Source organism: Salmo salar, chromosome 26 (genome assembly GCF_965601325.2).
Source record: "Salmo salar chromosome 26, fSalSal1, whole genome shotgun sequence".
Lineage (NCBI taxonomy): Eukaryota > Metazoa > Chordata > Actinopteri > Salmoniformes > Salmonidae > Salmo > Salmo salar.
The window spans coordinates 17,666,052-17,687,585 of NC_138316.1; the positions used below are offsets into that span (position 1 = coordinate 17,666,052).

General features: G+C 45.9%; 1 protein-coding gene across 1 annotated transcript in view; it reads left to right on the plus strand.

Moving 5' to 3' along the window:
• The window catches only part of LOC106587216 (potassium/sodium hyperpolarization-activated cyclic nucleotide-gated channel 4), an 89,516-nt gene that overhangs the window by 41,163 nt on the left and 26,819 nt on the right, over positions 1-21,534 (plus strand). The window contains exons 2-7 of the mRNA XM_082969931.1: positions 6,754-6,836; positions 7,027-7,102; positions 7,217-7,254; positions 7,439-7,862; positions 16,805-16,966; positions 19,163-19,381. Coding sequence (XP_082826057.1) covers positions 6,754-6,836; positions 7,027-7,102; positions 7,217-7,254; positions 7,439-7,862; positions 16,805-16,966; positions 19,163-19,381 — 1,002 coding nt within the window. The remainder of the gene's footprint in view (positions 1-6,753; positions 6,837-7,026; positions 7,103-7,216; positions 7,255-7,438; positions 7,863-16,804; positions 16,967-19,162; positions 19,382-21,534) is intronic.

Sequence of the window (21,534 nt, forward strand, 5' to 3'; positions counted from 1 at the left end):
GCACCTTCGACTGCGTAGCCCCAGTGTCAGTGACCGCCGGCTGTGCTTAGCAAAGTCAGTGCCGTCATTGCAGTTCATCGGAGCGGGGTGTCAACAAAAATAGGATTAACCCTTTTAACCCGATTCTCTCCTGGATACTTCAATTTCCTCCTGTTATTGTCTCATAGTGTGCCAACTGTGCCAATGGAGAACTGTCTTGCACAATGGCTATGCAATGTGTTTTGTGTGTGTGTGTGTGTGTGTGTGTGTGTGTGTGTGTGTGTGTGTGTGTGGTGCGTGCGTGCGTGCGTGGTGTCTTGAAAATGTATAACTGTGTTGTCCTTGTAATAGACTATCCTGCTTCATTTTCACTCATCATCCGCCTGTCAGAAGAGGCCTAAGGGTTAATGGATTCCCGCCACTGCACACACCAACAGACACACACACACGCACACAGTCAAGCCAACTGTTCATTGTCCCCTTAGTACAGTAGTGAGACCCCTAAGACGGGTTAGAGTAGCCAGTGGCCGGTGGTCAAATTGATGCAGGCAGTGTGTGCTGCTTGTTTCTAATGTGACATGGGGCAGCATCCTCAGGCAAATTGCGAATCAGCACTTCTGACGAGGATTCCTCATCCTCACACAAAACAGCAACTCACAAGAACTAGGTAAGGGAGAGAAAAAAAACACAAAACAAGGACATTAATTATTCAAGAGGGGAACTGCTTTTCATATTCATAAATAGATCAACATCAGTCATTCAATCAGCCAGAGTCACATTTACAGTGGGAATGATTGTGCTGCTGCTCTCTGGGAAGGAAGAGCAGGGAGGAACAGGAACACCACACATTGTTGTTCTCTGTCCTCATTCAGTCTGACGCCATGCCGAATGAAGAGGTGCACACACACACACACTGCTCCTCATTGCTGTCTCTGTCTGCAAGGCTAGTGCACCTGACATGTCAGACAACCTACCTGGATGCCATGCCATCACTCTCCCAGCATGTCTGCCAACAGGTAGAGACGGCACCCCGGTGGGCAACACACACACACACACACACACACACACACACACACACACACACACACACACACACACACACACACACACACACACACACACACAAACAAACAAACCGGCTGTAGATCCTTTATGCCTTTTCAACATGTTCATATTGGGTGATAGGAGTGTGTGTGAGTATGTGCAGTGCTCTAGTCCTCTGTGGGTGATGTCAGAGCTCCAGTGTGATGGTGACACCAGGCTGGGCCAGTGTGGCCCCAGGTAGCGATCTCCAGGACAGGGTGGCAAGTGGGAGAGAGGTTTATCTTGTAGCAGGAGGCACTCTGAGGGTAAAAACATGGGTCTGCAGTCCTTGGTCTCTTCCCAGGAGAGCAGACGGTGTGGACCGTACCTCTGTCTATGTAGACGAGCAGGCATGGAAATGTCACGGTCTGTCGTCATGACAGTGAGCAGTCCCTCCCCAGCACTATAACAACTCAGGTGTAAGCTATGCAACCGGGGTCATTTCCCTCTCTCTCCCTATCTATCGCTCCCTCCTTCTCTGGATCTCTCTCTCTCTCCGCCCTCAAACTCTCCCTCTCTCTATCGCTCCCTCCCTCTCTCTATGGCTCTCTCCCTATCATCCCTCTCCTCCCCCTCTCTCTCCCTACACCGCAGCAGTGTACCCCTGCCTGCACTGATATCACCATGAAGGACACTGCCTTTTGTTTTATACAGGGAAAAGCTATCAATCCACAAGTCAGTGCTTTCAGACAGACATAGTGATAGGGATTCTGTGCCTTTGCGATGTTCGTCCACCACCCTGCCCTGCCCTGCGTTCGCTGCTCAGTCTATCTATATTTATAGAACAATGTTCCTCTATGTCAGGATCCCAATGCATAATAAAACACAGTAAATGGATCCCTGCTATGTTTAGGTGGGCTGACCTCCATTAGAAGGCAATAGCAAGCGTGAAAAGGAAAAAGAGCACACACACATATATACACACACGTACACACACACACAGAAACACAACTCACACACATTTACACAGAACCAAATGTGTGTCCTTGATTCTTGAATAGAAATACCAATACATACATTACATGACCAAAAGTATGTGGATACCTGCTCGTCAAACATCTCATTCCAAAATCCTGAGCATTAATATGGAGTTGGTCTCCCCTTTGCTGCTATAACAGCCTCCATTCTTCTGGGAAGGCTTTCCACTAGATTTTGGAACATTACTGCGGGGACTTGCTTCCATTCAGCCACAAGAGCATTAGTGAGGTCGGGCACTGATGTTGGGCGATTAGGCCTGGCTTGCAGTCGGTATTCCAATTCATCCCAAAGGTGTTCGATGGGGTTGAGGTCAGGGCTCTGTGCAGGCCAGTCAATTTCTTCCACATTGATCTTGAAAAAATAACATTTCTGTATGGACCTCGCTTTGTGCATGGGGGCATTGTCATGCTGAAACAGGAAAGGGCCTTACCCAAACTGTTGCCACAAAGTTGGAAACACAAAATCGCCTAAAATGTCATTGTATGTTGTAGCGTTAAGATTTCCCTTCACTGGATGTAAGGGGCCTAGCCAGAACCATGAAAAACAGCCCTAGACCATTATTCCTCCTCCACCAAACTTTACAGTTGGCACTATGCATTCGGGCAGGTAGCGTTCTCCTGGCATCTGCCAAACCCAGATTCGTCCGTCGGATTGCCAGATGGTAAAGTGTGATTCATCACTCCAGAGAACACATTTTCACTGCTCCAGAATCCAATGGCGCTGAGCTTTACACCACTCCAGCCGATGCTTGGCATTGCGCATGGTGATCTTAGGCTTGTGTGGGGCTGTTCGGCCATGGAAACCCATTTCATGAAGCCCCAGACAAACAGTTCTTGTGCTGACTTTGCTTTCAGAGGCAGTTTGGTATACTCGGTAGTGTGTTACAACTGTGGACAGAGGATTTTTATGCGCTACGCGCTTCAGCACTCGGCGGTCCTGTTCTGTGAGCTTGTGTGGCTTAACACTTTGCTGCTGAGTCATTGTTGCTCCTTGGCATTTGCACTTCACAATAACAGCGCTTACAGTTGACTGGGGCAGCTCTAGCAGGGCAGTCATTTGACAAACTGGCTTGTTGAAAGGTGGCATCCAATGACGGTGCCACGTTGAAAGTCAAAGAGCTCTTCAGTAAGGCCATTCTACTGGCAATGTTTGTCTATGGAGATTGCATGGCTGTGTGCTCGGTTTTATACACCTGTCAGCAATGGTGTGGCTGAAATAATTGCAAGGGGTCTTCACATACTTTTGTATATACAGTTGAAGTTGGAAGTTTACATACACCTTAGCCAAATACAAATATATTTAAACTTAAACTTTTCACAATTCCTGACAAGTAAAAATTCCCTGTTTTAGGTCAGTTAGGATCACCACTTTATTTTAAGAACGTGAAATGTCAGAATAACAGTAGAGAGAATGATTTATTTCAGCTTTTATTTCTTTCATCACATTCCCAGTGGGTAAGAAGTTTACATACACTCAATTAGTATTTGGTAGCATTGCCTTCAAATTGTTTAACTTGGGTCAAACATTTCGGGTAGCCTTCCACGAGCTTCCCACAATAAGTTGGATGAATTTTGGCCCATTTTGGTGTAACTGAGTCCGGTTTGTCGGCCTCCTTGCTCACACACGCTTTTTCAGTTCTGCCCACAAATGTTCTATTGGATTGAGGTCAGGGCTTTGTGAAGGCCACTCCAATACCTTGACTTTGTTGTCAAGCCATTTTGCCACAACTTTGGAAGTATGCTTGGGGTCATTGTCCGTTTGGAAGACCCATTTGCGACCAAGCTTTAACTTCCTGACTGATGTCTTGAGATGTTGATTCAATATATCCACATAATTCTCCTTTCTCATGATTCCATCTATTTACTTTGATATGATGGTTATTATATCAATATTTACGCATACAGGCATTTCCTGCATAATTCATTTTACGGACACAAAAGATCCCACCTTGTCTAGTGTGCTTTGTTTTGTCGACATTTGGAAAGTTTGCTGTTTCCATCAGGCCTGTCTTGAATTGTTTTTATCCAACGTACTTTACTCGTATAAAAATGTTGGATGGAAACCTGGTTAGTAGCTATATTTCCATCCAATTGGCGACAGATGGTAGTGCGAATACTCTAGTCAGCATAAAAACAATATGCACATTTTTCTACCAGAGATGTTTCCATCAAATTGACTTGTTGCGTATTAAACGCTGTGCGTGAGGACGTAGTGCACATAACAATAACTTTTGCGGTGAAATTCCAATGTACTGATTCCATCGCATTTTCAACTCTACCGATGGTTTTTCCACAAAAAATGATTGCGTTATATAGCAAATGTGCCCACTTTGGTCTTGGCACATGCACTTTAGCCAACATGAGATTATTATGGACAAAGAGCCAGATGATTTTTATTTGTCAAAATGGCAGCCAAGCATTGATCATCATGTCACCAGAATAAGACCCTCAATATTTATTAGAAAGGAGCATCAAGCTCATCACCGTGCACTTTCACCATCCGGTGAAGTTCATCATACTTTATATAATCTGTAGTTTAATAAACAGCATGCTTTCCAGAGGACCACACAACATATCATCCTCCTAGTTGACTTATTATATCAATATTTGAGCATAAAGGCGTTTCCACCTCCATTTCTTGCATAATACATTTTTTGTTTTGTTTTGTCCGACCCTCGCATAAAAAGGTTGGATGGAAACCTGATTGTTTGTTCCACAATATTTTCATCGTGGGTCACAACCTTCATCACCACGGTTGTGAATCTCTCACATTGAGGAGACCTAGAGACATGACATATCGGGGGACAGTCACATGGTTGATGTCTGTAGTAGGCTATAGTATGTACAGTACATGACCAGAGGCTTGGGAAGGCTGTTGACCACAAATACCCCATTTCTTCATCCAAGGGAACAGGTGGAGTTCACACAGGTGTGTGTCCCCTCTCTTGGCCCCAGGCCCTCTCAGGGGATCCTGACAGTAGCTTGCATACCCCTCCATCCCTCTCTCTGAGACCCTTAAGCATGTGGAGGAGCCCTCCTTCCCTGCCTCTCCACAGCCTCCCCCGGTCTCTTCTCAGCCTCCTCGCTATCTCTCTGTCCAAACAGACAAGACAGTCTGCCAGCTGGGCTTTTTCTACTTCCTGATGTCTCTGTTTGTTTCTTCATGACAGTCAAGTCCTCTGAGGTCACCATGAAACTGGCAGAAAAGTGGCGAGGACAATGAGCAGGTGTTGGTGCGAAAATAAATGGATATATTAGCACATAGTGATTGCAGCGGCATTAAGGGCTCTTGGTGCACCTCCAGCCTGTTAGCAAGCTGTTTTGTGTTCATGATGTCAACTCACATACTTCTTCCTGACATGGGGAATACGAGGGAATGGGAAGAATTCGAAGAGCAAATGTCATTACCCGTGTACATGTTATTTCCTTTGAAGTTTTGTCTTGTCCTCTTGGGCTTTAAATCTTAACATGAGCAAACACAGTGGCAGAAACGTCTTTCTAAATATAACTCTGCTTGACAAGAAACTGAAACCGTGGATACCCTTTCACTTTGAAGAATTCCAATTACTGTCACTGTTTCGTGTGGCGGTGTGTAAGCGAGAGGGGGTTTAGTGTGTGTCAGTGTGTGTGCGTGCGTGCGTGTGTGGGAGAGTGTGTGTGTGTGCGTGTGTGCACGCGTATGTGTGTGTGTGTGTATTTATGTTTTTTGTAAACCATAATCCATGGCACAATGCGGCTCAACTGTCTTAGACAGCTGTGTGTGTAATATCCCTGTAATTAATGTTTATTTCAAAGTAATGTGTCCACAGACACGCAGCACAGTGATCTCAGAGGCAATTGGAATGTTCATCTCCACTGAGAGGCATCACAGCAAAGCAACCATCAACATTGTGAATAGTATATTTTTCATTTCTTCTGGGTCTCTGCTTTAAATTGGTTTTGCTCTGAGATGGATTTTTATGGGGCCAGTTAAACTTGAGTTGTTAAATCATCCTGCCCTACCCACAAGAACCAGTTCACAATGCGGGACCCGGTCCCTCGGTGCCATCTATAGAGCACCAAGGATACTGTATATCATCCTTTAAACAACACAACCAATCTGGATTCAATTACAAAGCGGGCGGAGAGTGTAATTTATAACCAAACTGTGCGCCTGGGAAGATGGACAAGGTCACGCCACACTTTGTAATCAACGTTTAACCCTCGTTGACCTTTTTAAATGTGCGCCCAGCAACCACAATCAGCAGACAAATAGGTTACGCATCAAGACAGACTGGGAGATGTAGGCTAGGCTGCATGTGTGGGCCATTACTCCTTCATGAGAACCACAGTAGGATAACATGTCAACACGTTGTGACAGCCATGAGTCACACAGGTTCAAACTGGCTGTGTCGGGGATTTAACAGTTATATTATATTAAAAAAAATGAAATGGCCTTCGAAGACAGGATTTAGTGGCGGGTCGAGACACATGGCCATAGTGTACACAATCCTAAACCACGTTCATTATTGAAAATGTTGGATGTCAGTGGCTGCATAAAGCAGTTCAATACAGTACTAGTCTATGTGATTGTTTAAAAGGAACCGCTCATCCTAGATAGCTGCTGTAGCTTACAGTTTTAATGTGATCAGTGGTAGTGGTACTTCTCAGGGAGAGGTAGCTGTTGATCTTCTTTTCTCCTAAATCCTCTCTACCCAATTCCTGTCTCTCCCAGGTGCTGCTGGAGTTGACTATACTGCTACTGATAGTGGGGAGCCCGATCAACATCCCTATGTGGTTCCTCCTGTTCTCTCCCAGGTTTTAAGCCGTCTGTGGTTCCTCAGTTTCTCTCTCAGGTTCTTAGCTCTCTGTGTTTCCTCCTGTTCTCTCTCAGGTTCTTAGTTCTCTGTGGTTCCTCATGTTCTCTCCCAGGTTTTAAGCCATCTGTGGTTCCTCAGTTTCTCTCTCAGGTTCTTAGCTCTCTGTGTTTCCTCCTGTTCTCTCTCAGGTTCTTAGTTCTCTGTGGTTCCTCATGTTCTCTCCCAGACTCTAAGCCGTCTGTGGTTCCTCATGTTCTCTCCCAGGTTTTAAGCCATCTGTGGTTCCTCAGTTTCTCTCTCAGGTTCTTAGCTCTCTGTATTTCGTCCTGTTCTCTCTCAGGTTCTTAGCTCTCTGTGGTTCCTCCTGTTCTCTCTCAGGTTCTTAGCTCTCTGTGGTTCCTCCTGTTCTCTCTCAGGTCTTAGCTCTCGGTGGTTCCTCATGTTCTCTCTCAGGTTCTTAGCTCTCTGTGGTTCCTCATGTTCTCTCTCAGGTTCTTAGCTCTCTGTGGTTCCTCCTGTTCTCTCCCAGACTCTAAGCCGTCTGTGGTTCCTCATGTTCTCTCCCAGGTTCTAAGCTCTCTGTGGTTCCTCCTGTTCTAGGTTCTACTGGGACCTGACCATGCTGCTACTGATGGTGGGGAACCTGATCGTCATCCCGGTGGGCATCACCTTCTTCAAAGACGAACACACGCCCCCCTGGATCATCTTCAACGTGATCTCAGACACCTTCTTCCTCATGGACCTGGTGCTCAACTTCCGCACTGGCATCGTCAAGGAGGACAACACAGAGATCATCCTGGACCCACAACAGATCAAGATCAAGTACCTGAGGAGCTGGTTCGTGGTGGACTTCATCTCCTCCATACCTGTGGACTACATCTTCCTCATCGTGGAGACGCGCATCGATTCAGACTTCTACAAGACGGCCCGGGCGCTGAGGATCGTCCGCTTCACCAAGATCCTCAGCCTGCTCAGACTGCTCAGGCTGTCCAGGCTCATCAGATACATTCACCAGTGGGAGGAGGTAGGGTGCTGTAGGAGGGTGTGTTCGTACATCAAATCAAATTTTATTGGTCACATACACATGTTTAGCAGATGTTATTGCAGGTGTAGCGAAATGCTTGTGTTTCTAGCTCCGACAGTGCAGGAATATCTAACAAGTAATCTAACAATTCCACAACAACTACCTAATACACACAAATCTAAGAAAAGGAATGGAATTAGGAATATATAAGTATATTGACGTGCAATGTCAGAACGGCATAGACTAAGATACTGTAGAATATAATAGAATAGAATACAGTATATACATATGAGATGAGTAATGCAAAATATGTAAACATTATTAAAGTGACTAGGGTTCCATTTATTGAAGTGGCCAGTGATTTCAAGTCTATGTATATAGGGCAGCAGCCTCTAATGTACTAGTGATGGCTATTTAACAGTCTGATGGCCTTGAGATAGAACCTGTTTTCAGTCTCTCGGTCCCAGCTTTGATGCACCTGTACTGACCTTGTCTTCTGGATGATAGCGGGGTGAACAGGCAGTGGCTCCGGTGGTTGTTGTCCTTGATGATCTTGTTGGCCTTCCTGTGACATCGGGTGCTGTAGGTGTCCTGGAGGGCAGGTAGTTTGCCCCCGGTGATGCGTTGGGCAGACCGCACCACCCTCTGGAGGGCCCTGCGATTGCGGAAAGTTCAGTTGCCGAACCAGGCGGTGATACAGCCCGACAGGATGCTCTCAATTGTGCATCTGTAAAAGTTTGTGAGGGTTTTAGGTACATACGTGTGTGTGAGAGAGGCGAGATTATTATAATCCATAGTATATCTACCAAACACAGAATACCTACACATGAACACAGACCATCTTTACTACAGTCGACTGTCCTCTATAGAGTATAGCTCCTCGGAGAGAGATAACATTGTTTACTGAGATCCATAATGTATTACCTTTCCCCTGGAGTTGGGCTAAAGGAAGCTACTCTAGCTAGCTGTGTCTGATTAGATCCACTAGTGAGGCAAGGTGAAGAGGCTTTTTGCTTTACCTCATCCACCAGTGAGATGATGAAGAGAGAAACGTTGATTACTGTTCTGTGCAGAAGCAGTCTATCTACCAGTCTGACGAAGGGAGTCCAGAGAGAGAGATAGAGAAAGAGAGAGCCTCTGCTGCTGCTGAAATACAGGGATGATTATAATTGCCGTAATAATTAGAAATGTTCCCGTTCCTCCCTGGGTGTATCCTTGAGCACTGTCCCAGAAGTAAGAGGTGCAAAGTGAAGCAGCAGAGCCCAGCAGGAGATGCATTCAGTCAGTCAGTCAGTCAGTCAGTCAGTCAGTCAGTCAGTCAGTCAGTCAGTCAGTCAGTTAGTAAGGAGACAGAGACACTCCTCCACCACCAAGAAAGCAGGGCGCACACAGACCCAGGCACCGCCACAGTGAATTTACATACCAGCCAACAGATGGGGCTCCCTTCCCAACCTCTGTCCTTCTAGCTCTAGCATCTACAATAGTTGTGTGTTTGTCTAAACTGCACATTTGGAAAAAAAGGTGCTATCTAGAACCTAAAAGAATTCTTCGGCTGCCACCATAGGATAACTCTTTTTGGTTCTAAGTAGAACTCTTTGGGGTTCCATGTAGAACCCTATCGGGAAAGGTTTCTACATGGAACCTAATAGGGTTCTGCCTGGAACCCAAAAGGGTTCTTCAAAGGGTTCTCCTATGGGGACAGCCGAATAATCCTTTTAGGTTCTAGATAGCATCATTTTTCCAAAGAGTGTGGAGTATTGTTTATTTTTTATTTTAATATTGCAGAGAGATTGTGGCTTCTATCAATGTAATTGTCTACATCATTTCCAATCCGAAATATATTTTTTTGTAAATAAATTATTTTATATATATATATATATTCCTTTATTATTTTTCCCTAACCCTCCCAGCCCTCCCATAATTAGAGTAAACTAATGGACAACAACACTTAGGCTTCTACTTCCAGCTTATACATGCTACAGTATATACATTTTACTGACACAGTATATTTTACAATATTTATCTTTTGTTTGTTTTTAGTCTCATCCTTCATTGTTTGTGTCACTGGAATGTTTGTCAGGACAGGTTCCCTCTCTTTCTCTCTTCTACAGTACCACTTAGACAGAATGATTGTGTCCATCCCTATAATGTATTTTGATCACGGCTCTATTCAGCTCTCAAAACCAACTGAGGCACTCTCTTTCACAGTTGTTGTAAAATGCCTTCAAATCCCTGCTGGGTGTGTTCACCTGAGATTTTTACTTTACGTGAACAATGGGGGGAGTTTGAATAGCTGGCTGATTGCCAAACAGACCACAACACTAAACCACACCATACCCAGGGGCATTTTAAAAGGGGCCTTTCAACCACATCGACAGACAGTTTGAGGCAGCATGCCACTCAGGTTGTGAAGTATACATCAAAGAGGCAGCATTGCTAGTAAATTAATCTCATCACCATCAAACCCATTTGTCTTTATGTCTTCCTGTTAACTGGGAACTGGGGCTGATATGAGGGGCTAGCCAATCACAGAAGCAGATTCTATACAGTATGCGTGTGTGTGCGCGAGGCATGCTGATCGGCGCTGGGTAGGCAGGCTCTGCCAAAGGCCATCTCTGCCTTGGTGCTGAAACACTACAGTGGTGACCTCACAGAAATGTCATCTGTCATCGCCGAATAACTTGTCGACCACATCTCACCACCTGACTGACTTTTTGACTTTTTCGCGATGGCGACTACATTTCAAATGACATCATAATTTTAAAACTCTGTCACCATTTGAGCTTTTCGAATAATATATCTTCTTAAATTGCTGGAATTCATAGCTGAACTATTCATATCTATTGGTAGCTGAAGAGCAATCCACAGCGCCATAGAAAATACAGTACTTCCTGTTTAACTTGCAAGGTCTTTGATGTTGTTGACTCCGTTGCTTCCCCAGCACAGCGACATTGCTCGTTGCTCTGTCATCGTTGGTCCTGGAGAGGTCTGACCTGCTGAGTGAAGGAAGGCTTCATGTTCTCACCTGTCATAGTGAACGGAAGATAAATGCCTCCGCAAGCCAGCCCCCCGTAGCACTGTCACAGTCAACAGAACAGCTCAGCCCCTAGTCTCCTCTAATCACAGATGATATTCTAACATCCAGGCCCACACACACCCTGACATTAAGGGTTAAATGAACCCCCTGGCTGTGGAGATGTCATGTGCTTTATTTTCTGTGTGTGCGTGTACCTGTGTGCTTACATGACTTGCTACTGTAACATGTGTTTAGGGGCAGATTCTCAAGTCTTGATTGGTGCCCCGTAGTCAACTATGACCCTTTGTTGCATGGCACAAAGGACTTCCCATCCTATCAAATCAGCATCACAAGTTTTAAACAGCTATCTGTTCAACCACACAACATTAGCTAACCAATAATAAACGCTTACAGAATAAAAACGTTGATCAAAGATTCCATTCCAAGACATAACAGCCGAGAGGGCTTAGTGAACTACAGTGTTTTACAGCTTACAAACAGGTTGTGGTTGGTGGTTGTGGTGGCTGTGGGGGGCTGGGGGGGCGGTGGGGGGGGATAATGCTGTCATAGATAATGATATTCTAAGTGGTGTGCAGATATCCATCATATCAAAGGGAGGAGGCTGCAATCAGTGCCATGGCATCTCTCCTGTCTGTCCTCCTATCCCCATCTCTCTCTGTCTAGACAGCTGGGCTGTACTCATTGTCATATTTCAGTGGGATAAAAATAAGACGCTGGCCGAATATCCTCCTCATCGGAGTTGTCTCCTGTAGACAAACCCAGTGACTTGAATTAAATTAGTCAACATGTTATTAAATCAAACTCAAACGAATGCACTAATGACTCATTTGTGAGAGTGGCTCCCATGCCAGATGTCTTCAACATCACCATCCCCCCGCTTGCTGCTTTTAGCAGGGATGCAGAGGCATTTGGGGCCTTGATGAGGAAATAGTGTAAACGCCAAAATTGTCAACGGCCTTATGTAGATAGAATACAAAAGCCAAAGCATCAAGCCCCAGATTTTAATTTTTTTATCTGTCAGCACTTAGCTGCACTTAATTTCGCAGAAAGAGAGAAAGAACATCCTTAAATACTTTTCCGACTTAGAGTTAACAAGAATAACATACGTGAGCGGCGGTGGATAATTTTCAACATGGCAGACAATTCCGCAGTGTTTTGAACTTGGTGTCAGGAGCTTTTGGAGCACTACCATCTGTGTTTGTTTAGTGCATGGAGGCAGGGAGTCCATCTCTATTAATATTGGCATCTGGGATTGTTAAGATGGATGGCTTTTCTGCCCAACTGGCTGTGTGTAGGATGGAGGGTGGGGGGAAATGATCCGATATGCCACAGAAAGAAATCCCAAGGTGCTTTGATAAGAGTGAGCCACGTGGTCGCCAGGCAGGCAGGCACGCCGCAAGGGAGGGAGAGCACTTCCATTCATTTTCCACCCAATAAATCTGCACACACAAAATATGCAAATAACGCAAATCAGCCAATCAGTCCTCCACTTGGTGACCCGTACCTTGACCAAGGACTGCTGTTTCACAGATAAGAAAGAAGAAAAGGTTTAATGGGTTATTATTGAGTGCACAATGAGGCTTGCCAGCAAGAGTGACAGGTCCTCAAGACGTCTGTGAATGTGCCTTGTGTGATATTAATACCCACAGCAGGGCCCCTTAGAAGACTTCTACATTAAAATGTGTAATCCGGCACGCACCCATCGATGCTTCTCGGTAGGAAGCTGAATGAAAGCATTCTGTGGCTTCCTCAAAAGCCCTCCAGGCCAAGGCTTGTATAGACAGCTGATGAAAGAGTGCCCCATGTGGTTCTTTCTCTCTGTCGCCCCCATTTCTTTATCTACATAACTCCCTTGTCTACCGTTACAGTGTGGATGAGGGTCTGGCATTTTGTCAGGCCATTTTACTGTGTGGCCCATGTTGTCCTTTTGTACTGAATTCCAGCCCAATGTTGAACTAAAATCAGAAAAGGGGGGTGGGTGGCAATATGAAAGTGGCATCAGTGAAACAACAGGAATGAGAGATTTTTCTTGGATGTTGGTGGAGACACATGATGCCAGGCATTCATCATCATTAGCAGCCTGGACGGCAAACACCAGATGCCGCAGCATAGCATTACATTGGCTGTGTCTCACCCACAGACGTATGCAGCTATTCTCCTTTTCTCTCGCTCTCTCTCTCACCTGGACCACACTCTTTTCTCCCTCCATCTGTCTGAGATGACTCTGCAGCTGTGACTGTGACTGCCTGTGTGTCCCAGATAGCTTCCTGACACGATCAGGTGTCTCCCTATTGATCAAGTGGATGTCTTGTCTGGGCATGTCTGTCTTTCTGGACTGGGTCCTTGTTTTTTCACTGTAATGTCTCAGACAATATAACTTTCTTTAAATATAAAAGAAACAAAACACAAATGATCCTTCCACATTTACGATTTGTTTAGAAGACAACGATGATGTACATGTGAATATATGAAACGGTATAATTTTGTATTGATTATTGTGTAATGTAATGTGCATTAGATGTAATCTTGACCACAACACAGACACATAACAGTTCGATATGACGTTAGTTCTGTTGAAGACATTCCCTAGCTATTAACCGTAAAAATGTAAGGGAAATTGAAGGTCATCTAGGTGGTAAAAGCCTTGGTTTCAAACAGAGTAGAGCTAGTCCATAGCTCTCTCCATTGAGAGCACTGATGAGGTTAGTTGTTAGAGTAACATGGCTGCCAACGAACCCCTGCCCTTAAGATACCTTTGTAGATTGTCTGGGGGGCCCTCATCATTCATGGCTCTGTTGTTTAGCCAGATAGTCATGCAGCCAGGCTTATTGTATGTCCCTATCAATTAAAACAAAGAGGCAAGCCATCCATCATCCCTTTAATGTGCTGTAATCTACTGTGTGTATGTGTGTGTCTGCGTGTGTGTCTGCGTGTGGCTAAGCTGCGTGTTGTGACATGCCAGCAGCCCCAAATGACTTTTGAAGCAAATGACAGTGAGTGTATGGTGTATAGTGTACAGCCCCTCCCCTGTAAATCTCTAATTAACACTTGGCAATTAAAGTTTTTAGTAAAAGACTGTCAAATCACCAGGAATTCAGCTAAAGAGAGATATGTGAATGTATGAAATGATTTGAGAGAGAGAGATACATGACTTCTCCTTCTTCTTTAGCCTCAAAATAAATAATAAGCCTAAATAACCCTATATTGGAATAGTTTTTTTTTCTCCATTTAGTGGGAATGGGAATATTTTTGGGGTAATTGAGTTAAGGCTGAGAGAAGATATAGGCTAGGAAGATATATAGCTAGGAATCACCACCCCCCCACTGAAATGCACTATTTAAAGCCCCTGCTCTCTTTCTCTGTCTCATTTGCCAGTACTATCTGGAGATTTGCATTGCATTATTCTGAACAAGTCAGGAGAGCTTTATTCTCCGTTCAGTACAGAAGTTCAAAAAGTATTTTAAGGGCACATCCCACTGGGCACAGACGTCAATCCCTGTAGCTCAGCTGTAGCTCAGTTGGCAGAGCATGGTGTTTGCATGGTGTTTGCAACGCCAGGGTTGTGGGTTCGATTCCCACGGGGGGCCAGCACAGAAAAAAAAAGAAGAAAAAAATAGAAAACAAATGTATGAAATGAAATGAAATGTATGCATTCATTACTGTAGGTTGCTCTGGATAAGAGCGTCTGCTAAATGGCAAAAATGTAAAATGTCAATTCAATGTTGGGTCAATGTAATTTCATTGAAATGATGTGAAAACAACACTGATTCAACCAGTGTGTGCTGAGTGGGATGGAACTTCTACAGAGATTTGACAGTAGAGTTTTCTTTGTACAGTACTAATAGTCTTGGACAGGTATTAGCATCTCACCAACGTAGCTTCCCTACTCAAATCGAGCAACATATATAGAACAAGTGACCTTCTTAGCTCTATCAGCTTAAAACTTGACGTTGACTAGCTCCATGACTGTTGTAATATGTAAGTGACATAAGATGCTCGGACGGGAAATGTGAACAGATAATTCATTCAATGTTTTGCTGTTTGACCGAGATACTGTGGGCTTGAACAATGTATGTTTTATATCATCCATTTTTAATGGGCAGGAAATGTCTACATTTTAAATACATTACAAACGCATCCACGGTATCAGAGAGCTCGCACTTTTACAAATGAAATAATCTCAATCTCAAGTGTGAGACTGGATGGGGTAGTTTATGATTTATTAATTTGACACACGTGGGGGATTTTGACAGCTCTTTAATGTTATGGAATGTCATTGAGTTCCAGCTGGAAAATCAACATCACAATATATTGCCTCGTATCTGCTACCATAACCATTATTGTGTTTGGAAAGAGAGTGGGCTCTTTAAAAACCAATATCTCCTCCTTGTGTTTGGAGTGGAGCACAGCTGTGGAGAGGAGAGAGGGAGAGAGGAGGTGAAGAAGAAGAAGCGAGTGGTTTGGTAGATTAAGTGAGAAGGACGCTGCCGGGTGAATGACTCGGCTCAGATGATGTAAATACGCCCCGGACTAAACACTTTGAACAAGAGCCCAGAGCTGTAGCTGTAATGTCTCCGCCATGCACTCACCCTGGAGCCTGGTGGCCTGACGCTTCCCTCTTACCCCAGCAGAAACAAGTCTTCTTCGGGACATTTCTGGCTCTCCCCTTTCCGGCTGGCCCCTCTGACGGAGGTGATCTGATGTGATGGCCCAGAGTCCACACTGTCCCATAGAGGCCCATCACACAGCCTGTCTCAGTACTAGTCCCTTGTCCCTGTCTGTTGTTTCCACACAGCCACTCCGATAGAAACAACGAAGCGTCAGATCAACAAGCACTGGGCTTTAGGAGGCAACTGGAGACATCTAGCCTGGGTCAGGAGGAATGGTGGAGAGCGACTGTCTGTGTGTGACTGGCAGTGTGTGGCTGGCTTCTCTTCTCCCCTCTTCCCACCATTTGCCAACAAAGACGAGAGAGATCCCTCTCTCAGCCTTAAGCTTTTAAACGGCGCTGAGTGGCTTTTAATAAGGAGAACAGCAGTTAACAGTGCACACCGCGGCCCTCAATGGGATTAAGTGGCTTTAAATTGTTGAAGCCATTAAAATCCACATCAGCGTAGAGTAGGCGTCCTGTAGCTGCTTATGAGTCTATTTATCATTAGGATTAACAAAGCTCGCCCGTGCTGCACACACTCAGTCTGCAGGGACGCATGCACACACCTGCCCATCCCTCCATCCACTTTGTATTAATGTGCTTACCTAAGGGGTTGATTAGAGTGATTCAATAAAGCCTCCCCCATAGGCCAAGCCATGCTCACATGACCATCCTGACCATCCTCTACAGACCACTCATGTCACCGTCTGTAAAAAGCACATCAAAGATGATGTCCGTTATGTTGCTGAACGTTGAGGCTAGCGCCCTGCATGTGTGATGGAGAACACTGTGGCCTCGGACTAGAGCGTATGCTCAGATTCAGACTCAACGTGGTCTGGCTCAGCCCACGTATTGCATATAGGAAATCCACTGTTTGGCCTTCACCTTGACTATAAAAAGTATCGACCAAAGGGTGAGGGAACAAAGTAAACCGACAACAACCCTGGAGAAAAGGGTCTTTGTAATCCAGAACAGTTCAGGCCAGGGCTTTGTCTGCCAGCCAGCCTACACATGTCGTCGTGCTCTAACACAATTCCTCTCCTCCTCCTGTTCTGCTCTCCATCCAGGGGCGCTGGTCTGTGGCTGACCCTGTGACTTTCAGCGTGTATGTGTGACGGTTTGCGATAAACAGAAGACACATTTTTGTTTCTCACAAAATGGACAATAATGTATTGTATTGTATTCTGCTCTCTAGATCCTCCATATGACGTATGTCCTAACACAGTCCTTTCCTCTTCCTGTCCTGCTCTTCAGATCTTCCATATGACCTATGACCTGGCCAGTGCCATGGTGCGTATCGTCAACCTGATTGGTATGATGCTGCTGCTATGCCACTGGGACGGATGTCTGCAGTTCCTGGTTCCCATGCTGCAGGACTTCCCCCAGGACTGCTGGGTGTCCAAAAACAAAATGGTGGTAAGTAGTGCTTTGCTGTACTCCTATACTAGGTGAGCACCCAAAATGGCACCCTAATATCTAGGAAGTGCACTACTGGGCTCTGGTCAAATGTACACTGTGTGGAATAGGGTGCCAGTTCAGACGGAGCCCAAGTCTGTTTAAATCAGATTATTCCCCCATGTTATCTCATCTCTCTGTCGCTGTAATTACTGTACGAAGCCTGTAGCATCATGGGAAATGCCTGCCTTGCATATCTGTCCATTTTCCCGCCTAAATCCAATGTTTTTTTTCCTTTCTCCTTTATTCGCTCACATTTATTCAATTTGCTGCTTTTTTTTCAGTTATTTGGAGCTCTCTCTCTCTCTCTCTACCAGCTCTGTATGGTTTGGTTTTCTATATTCTGAAAATGAGAGCTAGGCGGTGAGCTTGGCTTCGTATGAAATAATGACTTTCAGAGGACAGAAAGCCCTTATCCAATATTGGTCAAGTATTGACAATTTCCCAGCGAGCACTCATGCTGTTCTTTAATTTCATCACATTGTTAGCTGCGCTGCTGCTGCAGGTCCACATCTCGGAGAGAGGGAGAGGGGGAGAGAGGGAGAGGGAGAGAGAGAGAGTCAGTCGCTGGAAAGCCCTATGTCTCGTAATGACCGCCCTCTCCTCTGTAATTAAGTTTTCTTTGCGGTTATATAACCAGACCCTGCAACACCTGAGGTGTGACCCTGAATCAACCGCGGCACACGGACGCACAGTATAACCTGCCATGTTCCAAACGAACAGGTCCTTTTGAGAGAGAGAGAGAGAGAGAGAGAGAGAGAGATGATTTATGATGAGGATTTGTTGTAGACCTCACAGAAGGCAGGCAAACAGCTCCCAGCCCTCAAAGAGGATTAATCTGGGATCTGTGAATAAAAAACAATTACATCAAATTCTAATTAGGTAATTAAAGACAGACAGGCCAGTAGTCAGTCAGTGGAAACATTAGCCTAGCAAACACCTTTGGCATGGCAAGCTGTCTACTGTCAGGGAGGGATCGCTATGACCTAAACTCCTGCTCTGCATTACACAACACCATTATGAAAAACTATGGTATATGGATTGGGATTCTATCACTGAAAAACTGCACTCTCTCATTAAAATCTCAATGTGTTTTGTTTTGTTTTGTTTCACCCAGTAAACACTGGCTAATTTAATTGCATGACTTTTTTCTTTTTAATGTGGAACAGTACAGTGAGAAATATAATTGAACTGTAGCGGTTGGTATTGTCACATCTCTTTCTAGCCAAGAGTAGATTGGACCTGATAAGAATTAGAGGGTAGTGGTGCTGTGGCTCTTGTCTTTCCTTACAGTAGCTGGCCCATTATCTTATTGGGTCATCCGTTTTATACCTTTTTAGGAGGCACTAATAACTTTCCTATCTCTCAGGTTTTACCCCTGTGGAAATGAGTTTGAAAGCAATTTGGACATGTCACCTCAGGAAAGAGCAGATATTGATTCCGCTTGGACCACCATGGAATCTAAAGGAAAAAAAGGGCAATTTATCCACAAACGAGAAGCAAGAAATGAAAAATCACATTTTTCTAAATAGCTGACCTACTTTTTGCCTTGCAGGCCTCTTGTGTCTCGGGCTCCATCCATTCAGTCACCCTCATGGTTGTGTTTAGTTTCTGCTCTAAGCAGAAAAGGCCCAGCAGTTCTCTCCTGAATACTTACATATAGGAGAGTGTATTACTACAGTATGTTGGTGTAGCCAAGTGTTGATGTTCCTATTGAGGCATGATGAAGAGGACATCTGTGGCTGCCCTCTTACATGATAATGATGATGATTACTATGATGACTATGAGGATGAGGATGATTAGGATGATGATAATGACGTTGATGATGATGATGATGACTATGATGATGACTATGAGAGGGATGATGAGAATAAGGACGATGATGACGATGAGGATGAGGATGAGGATGAGAATGACGTGGATGATGATTATGATGATGATGATAATGATGATGATGATAACGACGTTGACGATGATGATAATGACGTGTGATGATGATGATGATGATGATGATGATGATGAAAGTAAGGACTCTGGTCTTAGTGCTTTCTGACCTTTTCCCTCCAGACATCTGGCAGAGTGAGAACAGTACCCCCATATCACCATATCCCTCTCTTCCCTCTGCCACCTTTTCTCTTCCTCTCTCCCCCATCCAGAACGACACATGGGGCCAGCAGTACTCCTATGCCCTGTTCAAAGCCATGAGCCACATGCTGTGTATCGGGTACGGCATGTACCCACCTGTGGGCATGACGGACGTGTGGCTCACCATCCTCAGCATGATCGTGGGCGCCACCTGCTATGCCATGTTCGTGGGTCACGCCACCGCACTCATCCAGTCTCTGGACTCCTCCCGTCGGCAGTACCAGGAGAAGGTGAGTAACGTTGATCAGAATGGATGGGAATATCACTGGGGAACTGGAGAAGCAGCAAGAGATCAACATGTAGGGAGAACAGTATATCTGTACCCAGAGGAGAGTTAGGAATCTTCACAATTCAAATGAAACCAACCGGACTTAATTTGGACACCCAAAGCATTGAAAATATTAGACTTCTTTAGATGTGTATTAGCCAGTCAGTACAGTACAGTTAAGCTCAGTTTCAGCCCTAAATGAGGGTAGATAGATGCAGGTTTCCGCCTCCCTTCAACTCCTGTGAGCTGCAGTGCTCAGGGCTGCATGAGAGCCAGAGTCCCAGGCTCCCCTGTGTGGAGATGGGAAGGCCCTGGCAGTTGGCCGTGGAAGCCCTACCCAGCTCCTAGCTCCAGCTCCCTGCCCACCTCCAGTGTGCCCCAGCCTCTCCATGGGCCCAGTGTGGGCGATAATGAGCCTTGTTGCCAGGCGGCCACATTGCCCACCATCTGTGGAGTGGGACAGAGGAGGAGACCCCTGGAGTGGGTGGCAGGGGCTGTAGAGACCCCCACATGCTGTACATCCATCATCAGAGAGCGAGGGAGTGCTTGTGAGAAATAGCGAGAGAGAGACTGAGAGAGAGGGGTGAGGGAGTTGTTCAGGTCAGAATCAGCAGAGCCAACCAGTGTCTCTGGATACCCACTGTATGTGTGTGTGAGTGAGAGTCTGCTTACTGTAATGTGTGCACTGAGACATTGTATATTTGCGTGGGTGTTTGAAAAATCTAGAAACTGTCCTTCATACCTGGAGGGATCAACGGGGACAGGAGACTGGCGTCAAATGTGGGCTCCAGATAGATAAAACCACCAAACTGCTGTGCTATGGATGTGGACTGGCTGCATGACTATTGCTGTGGATGCAGAATTCCTGTTGAACTAGAGGGGTGCAGACAGCCATCCCAGCTCAGCGCTCCGTCTAGTCTGCTCTCCTGCTTTAGAGGTGCTCTGCTTGCTGCCAATAATATTAGGCTTATTAACAGGTGGCCCACCTGGGACTCCTCACCTGGGACCACAGATCAGCATGTGGAGCAGGGGCCATTCTCAGCCACCATGCCACCCTGCTGCCACCTTCCCATTGGGCCACAGCCTTCTGCCCTATCCCACGTCTCTCAGAATCCTCTCCCCATTCTCCCCACTCTCTGTCTGCCTGGAGGAACATTAGCACTATAAATTGCAATAAATATTTAAGTATGGGTTTTCCCATTTATCTTTCTGTGTGCTCCAGTAATTAAGCACGGTCTGTCTGGATGCTGCCTTCCATAGCTCGCTGTTTCTCCCTGTCGCTCCCTGTTTCTCCCTGTCTCTCCCTGTTTCTCCCTGTCGCTCCCTGTTTCTCCCTGTCGCTCCCTGTTTCTCCCTGTCGCTCCCTGTTTCTCCCTGTCGCTCCCTGTTTCTCCCTGTCGCTCCCTGTTTCTCCTTGTCGCTCCCTGTTTCTCCCTGTCGCTCCCTGTCTCTCCCTGTTTCTCCCTGTCGCTCCCTGTTTCTCCTTGTCGCTCCCTGTTTCTCCTTGTCGCTCCCTGTTTCTCCCTGTCTCTCCCTGTTTCTCCCTGTCGCTCCCTGTTTCTCCCTGTCGCTCCCTGTTTCTCCCTGTCGCTCCCTGTTTCTCCCTGTCTCTCCCTGTTTCTCCCTGTCGCTCCCTGTTTCTCCCTGTCTCTCCCTGTTTCTCCCTGTCGCTCCCTGTTTCTCCTTGTCGCTCCCTGTTTCTCCCTGTCGCTCCCTGTTTCTCCCTGTCTCTCCCTGTTTCTCCCTGTCGCTCCCTGTCGCTCACTGTTTCTCCCTGTCGCTCGCTGTTTCTCCCTGTTTCTCCCTGTCGCTCCCTGTTTCTCCTTGCCGCTCCCTGTTTCTCCCTGTCGCTCCCTGTGTATCCCTGTCTCTCCCTGTCACTCCCTGTTTCTCCCTGTCGCTCCATGTTTCTCCCTGTCGCTCCCTGTCGCTCCCTTCGTTCGCTGTTTCTCCCTGTCGCTCACTGTTTCTCCCTGTTTCTCCCTGTCGCTCCCTGTTTCTCCCTGTCGCTCCCTGTTTCTCCCTGTCGTTCGCTGTTTCTCCCTGTTTCTCCCTGTCGCTCTCTGTTTCTCCCTGTCACTCCCTGTCTCTCCCTGTCTCTCCCTGTTTCTCCCT